Below are 9,994 nucleotides of genomic sequence, written 5' to 3'. Positions count from 1 at the left end.
ACGAATCATATTATGTGAAAACTTGCACATGGGTTGAACTTTTTTACCTTATTGTTGTCAATGTTGACATGAATATAAGCTGTGATGTGAACTTTCACATGCATGAAGATTGACATGGTGTGAACATGCACAACTGTTATGAATGGAAAGAAATGTGAATATTCACACCTGTTGATGTTACCCGTAATGATGTCATGTAAATAATGTGTACATTCCTGCACAAGGTATGTGTATTACATAAAAATCTGGTTCCAAAAATCGCATCAATTATGCTCATCACAACACGACATTATGAATATCATAAGTGAGTATGAACATTCACATCAGTGTTGCAACTGTGAACATTCACATCTGTAAACATTAGTGCATATGAATATCATAAGTGAATGTTCACATTTGGCAGAGAAGAATGACATTTACAACTGTTATGAGCAAGAACAAATGTGAATATTCACACATGTGTATGTGATCCGTAATTATGTCATGTAGACCAAGTGTACACTCCTGCACAAAGTATGTGTATTATAGAACAGTCAGGTTCAAACATTCACAGAAATTACACTCATAACAACACAGCAGTATGGATATCGTAAGTGAATGTGAACATTCACATTAGTGGTACAACTGTGAACATTCACATCTGTAAAACATAACAACACCAAAAGTAGTTCAAAATTCGCAGCTGGCTTTTTCCTATTAACAGATGTTGTATCACTGTTTTACAATCAGTTGTTGTGTCAAAATATCAACGCATTCCATATTAACATTCAAATCGACTGTTGGTTAGTGTGTAGGTGGACACCCCCCCACCTATAGGTTTTAATGAAGCTCTGATTTCTTATGATTCAAAAAACTATGCATTAACAAATCTCGTAGTCCACACCATTCTGAACTACTGAGGCTGTCCACAATTTCTTCACGATATATGTGCGCTCGCATGATGTAACATATTGCAGGTCCGCTGTCCACTCTGTAAATGCGAAATGGTTTTGATTAGCAGTTGACATGAATATTTGCATAATGGTTATGGAGGATTTGAAAAAAATGTAGTGAGGCTTACGAGTCGTCGCCTTGCTGAGGACAGACATCAACACTTTTGGTTGGTTGTGCTGGATTTTGGCCTGCTAACTTAGTGTATAGCGGTGATGACTCGCCAATAACGCTCACAACATGCTCAATGTACTTCCTCTATGTATGGAATTTCAAATTAGGCACCAACAAACATATGTGTGTGTACAGTCATTTAATACATGAGAACAAGTCATGTTTGTGTTCAAAATTAGCCACTTACAACTTTCTGTGCTTGGTCGATATGCGGGTCATGTATGCTTGTTCTTGGGCGCAATGAGTTGTAATGCCTCCACAAATTGTCTTTAGCTTCATACACAACTATCGTCCAGTGGTACTCATGATGCAATGGGAATAGTAGGTATCTCTCTCCTTGGTAGTTTTTGACATGTGCATCAATGTGTTTACTCCTTTTGCGAGGATGGTACTCTCGTATCACTTTCTATATACATTTGACAAATAATTAATGGACTGTGAAGTTTCACATTCACATTACAAATAATGGAATGATAGATTTTACCAAACACATGCTCGTGAAGATCAATGAGGCTTCATTCGAAGTTGGGTTGACCACCTCTTGTTGTTCATGCAACAGTTCAGCATATGCATCTATGAGCTGCACAAACATGGGGTCATATTATATAGATTTTGTGGCTGTGAGTGTGTGTGTGTCTGTGTGTGCATATGCATGAAGAGTGAATTATGATTGTAATGGCATACATTGCTGTGTATTGATTCCTCCTTGATAAGGTTGACAATGTCATCAAAATACACATGTGTAGCCTTTGAATCTCCTTTCCACACCAGCAGCCTGTGCATTATGAACAAACCAATGTAAATATTTACATTGCATAGATCTGAACAAACCAAAAAAATTGAACACAGTGATGAATATAGACTATTACGGAATGTGAATGTTAACATTGGATGTTTGTACAGTCACTTACTCATCGCCTCCATTTTTTTGTAAAGCTTGGACCTTTTGTTTGTCTTGTTTGGACATCTTGGTCCAGACTTTGAACTTGTTGGTCAAGGATAATTTTTTTGGCTGCTTCGCTGGTGGATGTTTCTCCACATCTTCAACCATTTCGACTGGATGGGGCTGTTTTTGGCCAGGTAAGTCTGGGTACTGGAAGTCAGGCAAGCGATGTTCTTTGCGATCTTTTTCCTTTATACGCTTGACCCTAGAAGGTAGGCTGATATTGTGTTGCATTGGGCTAGGGGGATGCTTTTCTGCCACAGCCTGTGTGACAATGTGGACTAACTGGTCATCGTAAAGATCCTGAAGAATTGTTTTATCGCATTCTAAGTCGATGACCAGCTGCGTTAAGCGTTTGATTTCTTTATCCTTCTGCTCCATGCACTTCTTTATTTCGATATTCACGTTGGGTGGGCAGGACTGGTTAAACAATTTATGTTCAAGATCAGCTATGACTCTTGCCCTTAACTCCCATGAAAATTGAAGGTGTTTGTACCTTGCTTCCCATTGCCTTATGATGCCCCAAGCCTTTCGATTTTCTTGGATAAGCACATCAATGATATCAGGCTAGTTTGTGTTTGGTATTACAATAGCTCTGTCATAATGTTGGCTACTAAATGGAATGTGAATGTCCTCATTACTGTCCTTCAGCTCCATCCCATCCCCAGAAAAGTGGGAGTTGCTGCCATTGTGTTGTTCTCCCTTGATGTCAGAAAGGTTGGGAGATGTTCTAGCTGGTTCATAAATTTCAGGCTCCACCTTCAATGTTTTACGCTTGAACTTTTGTAATTCTGTTGGTATTGCAAAGAGTTCACCAGCATTAACCTGAAAATGAAAAAAATATGTTACTTAACGTATATATTTGGGTGGTGTTATAATGTGAATGTTTTGATCAGTAGTTAAAGGCCCTACCTCATTAAAACCCAAATCAGCTAAAGAGGTGGTTTTCATCTTCTTCTGTAAAGCAGTCAGATCCCACTTCACACAACGAAGAAAAGCATTGGGTCTGTGAGGTTGTAGGATGGTTGTGTGCTCACACAACCAGTACTTCAATAAAACAAGAAACACATATTGTTATTTAGCATTTGCATAGTAATGGCAACCTATGTGAATATTAATCACAGTGGCATTGTTGTGAACATCCCAGTAGTATATTATCATTGAATGTGAACATTCACATCAGTGGTTCAGATGTGAACATTCACATCATTGAAACGTAAGTGATGTGGCACTGTTGTGAACATTCACAGTATGTTATGAGTGAATGTGATCATTCACATCAGTGCTTCAGATGTGAACATTCACATCTGTGAAACATAATTGCCTATGGAGCAGTGTTGTAAACATTCACAGTAGTATATAATAAGTGAATGTGGACATTCGCATCAGTGATTCAGATGTGAACATTCATATCTGTGAAATATAATTGCCTATGGACATTCACATCAGTGGTGCAGATGTCAATGTTCATAGTTGGCTTAGATGAACAACACTGGAGGACATGTGAATGTTATTATTTGACAACATGGGTACTTACCATCAATAACATGACACAGCCGGTGACTTTTGCTGGATTTTTGTCATTTTGGGAAATAGACGATGTCAACATTGTCCTAATTTGCTTGGCCCAATCATATTCTTGCATGCTTTCCAATGGGACCATATGTGCGTAGTAGCCCCATCCTATTGTCTCTCCGCTTGTTGAGAAAAAAAGCTTTTGGCAAGCATACATGCACACTAGTCGGGCAACTTCTTCGTTGTCATCTTTCTTTTTGCCTTTCAATGCCTCGGTCAAAAGGGTGCGTATCCATTTTGAAGTCAACCGGCTGACGTTTTTGCATCTTTTGTTTACAATGCCAGTCTTTGGTTTCGCACCATATGATATGTCCATCGGCTTGCTGCCACAGTCCACACCAAAAATCAGCTTGATGTCGCTGTTGTGTATGTTCATCTTCTTCTCCCCAATGTAGAAGGCATCTTTTAAAGCTTAGTACATTTGTAGTACATGCACAACAACATCATCATACTTCATGCATTTGTCAAGGTCGATCTGATTGTTTCTCAATGCATCAAACAAATTCCAAAAAGGTGTTTGTTGAAGGCACCGAAGCTGTGCTTGTGTGAACTTGGTGGTTTTCATTAATTTGACCAGTCCGGTCATATTAGATCTGTAGTTCACATGGCGCATGTCGACATTGGTGCAAGTATTTGTTTGTGGGGTTTCTTCCTTCACATGGTACTCATCTCTTTTTCTATTTGCGGTTTTCTTTTGTGCGATATCTGCAAAATGGAGCATTTAAAAAAAATTAAGTGAAGGCTCATGTGATTAACATAGTGGAACAGATGTGAACATTCACAGCATTTCCACTGATGTGCATGTTCACAGTTGTGTGCGTGGGTGTGAATCACCAGAGTTTGTGTGTAGTTGTAAACATTCACATATGTACATGAATGTGTATTTTGATTGTGTCAGCACAAACACAATGTACATATTGTGTCAGTGTGTGGAAAACAATGCATTTTTATACAACCATGAACACCATTGAAGAACATGTGGATATTAACACAAACATATAAAATCATGGATCAACTTATTGGATCACCATTAACAATCAACAATACCAACAAGGCAAACATTCACAATAGGGGGAAAAGAATCTAAATATCCCTATTCATTGGCCCAATATTTTTCAATCCATGTGAATGTTCACAGCATAGAACAACAGCACCAATAATATCTGATTGTCCTAAAATTTTCAGGCAGTGTGAATGTTTACAGCATATAAGAACAGCACCAATAATATCTGATTGTCTTCAGGCAATGTGAATGTTCACAGCATAGAACAACAGCACCAATAATTTCTGACTCTCCTAAAATTTTCAGGCAATGTGAATGTTCATAGCCTAGAACTACAGCACCAACAATATCTGACTATCCCAAAATTTCCAGGCAATATGAATATTGACAGCATAGAACAACAGCACCAATAATATCTGACTCACCTAAAATTTTCAGGCAATGTGAATGTTCACAGCCTAGAGCAAAAGCACCAATAATATCTGATTGAACTAAAACTTTCAGGCAATGTGAATGTTCACAACCTAGAACAACAACACCAATAATATCTGACTCTCCTAAAATTTCCAGGCAATGTGAATGTTGACAGCATAGAACAACAGCATCAATAATATCTGAATCTCCTAAAATTTTCAGGCAATGCGAATGTTCACATCCTAGAACAAAATAAACCAATAATATCTAATTGTCCTACAATTTTCAGGCAATGTGAATGTTTACATCTTTCAACAACAAGAACAACAACAGAATTGGCCAAAGAGTGTCAATGCATGTGAATTTTCACAACATACAACAACAACACCATTAATACCTGATTACTCAAACATTTTAACTCAATGTGAATGTTCACATCTGTTATCAACAGCAACAAAACAGAATTGGCCAAAACATTTTTGAAACCATGTGAATGTTCACAGCATTGAACAACAACCGAATAACATCTGGAATAATTTGATTATCAAACCATTTTCAATCAATGTGAATGTTCACAGCTTTTAATAACAACAACTACAACCAAAACATTTTCGAATGTTGACAGTTGTGAACACAATGTAATGGCAACTGTAATGTTTTTGACTGCAAAAATCAATAAAATTAGGGATTACGATTGAGGGTTTCAGAATAAATGTTAGGGTATGAACAATATGGACTCCTATATATTGTATGCATAGGAAAATGGGATATTTGTAAAAGTTCACAATGTTGGTTGTTGATAAAGTGGTTTACGGTTTAAATACACGAATGAGTAGAATGCTTACGTTTTTTGCCCATTTCGACGACAAAGATGTTGAGACGAAGGGACGATGCAACGAAGGAACGTATATAGTTTTCTGGGCGTACGAACGACGAAGAAGATGATGAGACGATGTGACGATGGAACGAAGACAGTCTTCTCGGCGTAGGGACGACGGAGAAAATGATGCGACGATGCAATGATGGAAGGAATACAGTCTTCTGGGCGTTGAGGCGATGTGGAATATGGTCTTGGATTTCTGGACTATAGAGGTACTGTGCGTGATTTCCTACGCAAGAATAGAGAGAGGAAGAGAGACGGTTATTAGATTCAAAGACAGAGAGAGAGGGGCGTGTGTTTTTTTGAGGGCTTTTTTGGTCTTTTTGTATGAAATGGACCTAATGGAGTATTATAAAACACTATGGGTTTTATGGAACAACACTCTTAGATAATGGATTTACTCAAAAACTCCCTTTATTTAATTATATATTTTTTTATAGAACAATAAGACTAAAAGCATCTTCAATGACAAATATTATAATAGCATTGCCATCGCTATAATTTGGCAATATGGCATTTCTGATGATGTTGTTCACTAGCTGCATATGGTTAAATGGTGGGATAATTACAAAGTTTCCCGCATTGTTGAAATTGTTCAAACTGAGTTCCCGATTAACATTCATGCTCCTACACTTGCCATGGTTAAAGCTCAGCAGAACCCAATTGCTTCAATCACCCAAGGAAGCCAACTTCCTACAGTTAACCTTGGAAACCCATCTTCAAGTTCTTCCAAGCCCAAGTCAAAGATTAAATCAAAGGATAAAGCAATATTATGAACTTTATCTTTCATATTTGTAAATGAACCATCTAATTGAATATTCAAAGTTAATGCATCTAAAATATGGGGATCACAAAGACTTAATGTAAAATTAGTAAAACAATTAAAATGGACAGGTCTTTTATGGAGACCAGTTTCCATCATACCCATAAGACTATCATTATAATCAATAAAACGAGCATCTCATAAACATAATAGTACAGAAATATTTTTACCTTGTAGAGTTAATGGTTTTATTCCAACTTGAATTAATCCTAAATGAATAAAATTATGACCAGTTTTCAAATGACGTTTAATAGTGTTAACATCAAATAATTGGCAAGTTTCTCTTGTTTTTGATAAAGCATAAACTTGTTCTAATGTTTTGACATGTAGGTTAACATTAAAAGTAGATTGTAAGAAAGTTGTTTTATAAATTTCTTTAACTGATAATTTTGGTATGTTTCAACTTAAATCAATTTTATTATTCTGTATTTCTACATCTTCTTCATTAATTACTAATCCTTGATTTAGTATTGAGGGCAAAGTTGTCGACCTAGAACTGACTGAAGAGTTACTTCTAAATAATCGACTCATTATTCTGACCGGGTAAATGACTTACAGGAATCTTAATACATTGTCTAAATTTATTACGTTTTCACATACTACGTTTTCACACATACTCATTTCGGAAGACCCCTAAAATCCACATTGCCTAACCAAAGGACTTACCAAGGACTGTGACGAAGGTTAGGTGGCTAGTTACACAGTGGAACAACACATATAATATTTTGACAGATTAAGATGACTGAAGGCAGATACATAGTAGAATAGAGACAGATTAAGCAGAATTAACAGGACAGTAAGCAACAGATAGCAACATAACTTGGCTTTGATACCAAATAAGGGGAGGAAGCGGAGGTCAGTTAATTACAGCAGAAGAAGAAGATTGAATATGCACAAATAAATTTTAATCAAAATTCTTACAATTGTTTAATGGAAGTAATTGCAACGAGTTGCTTCAGAATACATAATTTGAAAAATAGGGTTTGACTAGCAGAGCTAAAATAGGTTCTCACTCTAAGTTTTGAACTTCTTTTTTCTCTTTTTTAACCTCTGAATACAAATGACTAAAACATTATAATTTATAGAAAACTTAATCTAACTATGCATCATGTGACTTGGAGTTGATCATGAGAGCAACTAGCAGCACATGGGCAAAAGCATGCCGTCTGGAGCTTTCGGTTGATTGGCTGAAAGTTGAAGTAGCTTTTAGCAGATTGATTGAGTGATGAACAGTAACAGTAACTTTTTACTATTCATTACTTTCGATGGAGACATGTGAATAAAGGAATCAATATAAATACAAATTGGCAGCTTTTCTCAAAAGAGTATTGATTGAAGCTAATTTTGTTTTTATATGGAATCCAATGCAGAGCTGACTAGGCATATGGGTCCTGAGCATTTTGAAACTCGGGTCCATATGGATTTTGAGCAGTTGATCCGTCAGAAGAATGTGAACTGTCTGAACTTTTTTCTAAACTGCTGTTATCCGAATCTGACTGGGCTTGGGCTTGATTAACAAGTAGACGAGCCATTTTGAGCAGCTCATCTTTGGATGACTTAGACTTGGATTTATCCTTGGACTTGACTTTGGGTTGAGCCTGAGATGCAGAAGCTGTAGACTTAGCCTTGGACTTTGCTTTAGCAGTTTTGGGCTTTGCTTTATCCTTTGATTTAATCTTTGACTTGGGCTTGGAAGAACTTGAATATGGGCTTCCAAGGTTGATTATAGGAAGTTGGTTTCCTTGGGTGATTGAAGCAATTGGGTTCTGCTAAGCTTTAACCATGGCAGATGTAGGAGCATGGATGTTAATCGGGAACTCAGTTTGAACAATTTCAACAATGTGGGAAACTTTGTAATTGTCCCACCATTTAACCATATGTAACCGGTGAACAACATCATCAGAAATGCCATATTGCCATTTAAATATCCAAGGGATTTTGTATTTGGATATAAAAATAAGAAATTGAGGGAATTTCTTCTGTTGTGGAGTGAATGAGAAAACAGTTGAAAAATAGTTAACCTGTTCAATCAAAATAGCAGGGAAGATATCTGAAATGGCGCCATAATGAGTCCACCATTGCAGAAACCAAGTAGGTAATTCTGATTTGAACTTTTGATCAAACTAGATGAACCAGGAGTGACTAAAAGATTCATTTTGATACAAAAATACTTTGAACTAAGCATCAATATAGTCATAATAACTATACTGAAGAGAGTGATTAGGTAAATCGCAAAGTTGATAAGGAGAACTCCATTCAACTAAGGAAACAATATTGTGAATATAGAGGGAATGGTAAACAACGTCACTAGTGTAAATCCGATCATAAATGGGTTTAATCACAATGGGTTGATGGTTGAACAAAATATCTTTATAGAAGGTGATTGTTTTCTCTGGATGCATGGGAACAAAATGCCATCCAGGAGGAAAATAAGATTTAACCAGGTCATGAACAGACTGACTTTTAAGGTGACTAGCTTCTTTGAAAAACAGATTAGTAATGGTGGATTTAACATAATCAAATCGGGATGAATTTCAAAAAGACTAGGTAAACCATTAATGAATTTTTCTTTCCAAAAAGATTTAGTACAGCCTTCTCGTAACATAACTCGGGATGTAAAGACATCTTTATACCATCTAAAGTCACTTAAGGTTGGACAAGTAAGATTACTAAGTTGATCATGTATGCGAGAATATATATTAGTAGGAGTACCTATGAAATGTCTGACTATGGTGTAGATTAAAGTATTAATTCCATCAGGGTGGTTATAGCCAATAGTTTCATCAAAGATAGGTAGATCATTAGCATCTTTTTGATTAGCATGTATAATGGATTCTCTTTGATCTTCAGTAAGGTATTTTTCCCACCAAGATTTGAGCATAACAGTAAAACCAGAGGTGATTAAGAAAACAATTTCAGGTTGAGAATAATCAGAGTAATTACTAAGGTAACTATTAGAAACCATAGATAAATGATTTAATTCTTATCAATAAAATTCATATTCAAAAATGGTATTCAAAAGTTAAACTTATTATTGATGATTTTGAATTACATCTTATTGCCTTAATTGATACTAGTGCTGAAAGATTTACAAAACTATTAAACAAACTTTAGAAAGATTTAAAAATAAACAAAAAGAAGTTACCCTACAAGATTTACAACATGAAATCAATCAGATTAAACAAACTATTAAAGATTTACAAAATAAAGACACATCTTTAGAAGATGAAATTATTACATTAAAACTCAATA

General features: G+C 36.0%; 1 protein-coding gene across 1 annotated transcript; it reads right to left on the bottom strand.

The window, feature by feature from the left end:
• Nucleotides 1–1,056: 1,056 nt before the first annotated feature.
• Nucleotides 1,057–2,998, bottom strand: LOC145793553 (uncharacterized). The gene is made up of 7 exons (XM_082876404.1): nt 2,960–2,998; nt 2,636–2,872; nt 2,016–2,467; nt 1,789–1,879; nt 1,589–1,684; nt 1,292–1,510; nt 1,057–1,188 (listed from the first exon to the last, which is right to left on the bottom strand). The coding sequence occupies exons 1-7, from the start codon at nt 2,996–2,998 to the stop codon at nt 1,057–1,059; spliced, it is 1,266 nt and encodes a 421-aa protein (XP_082732530.1).
• Nucleotides 2,999–9,994: the final 6,996 nt, after the last annotated feature.

Source organism: Camellia sinensis, chromosome 6 (genome assembly GCF_055761805.1).
Source record: "Camellia sinensis isolate YWXY chromosome 6, ASM5576180v1, whole genome shotgun sequence".
NCBI classification, from domain to species: Eukaryota; Viridiplantae; Streptophyta; class Magnoliopsida; order Ericales; family Theaceae; genus Camellia; species Camellia sinensis.
Note: the sequence above shows the minus strand (reverse complement) of the source record. Positions and strands in the feature narration are given on the sequence as shown.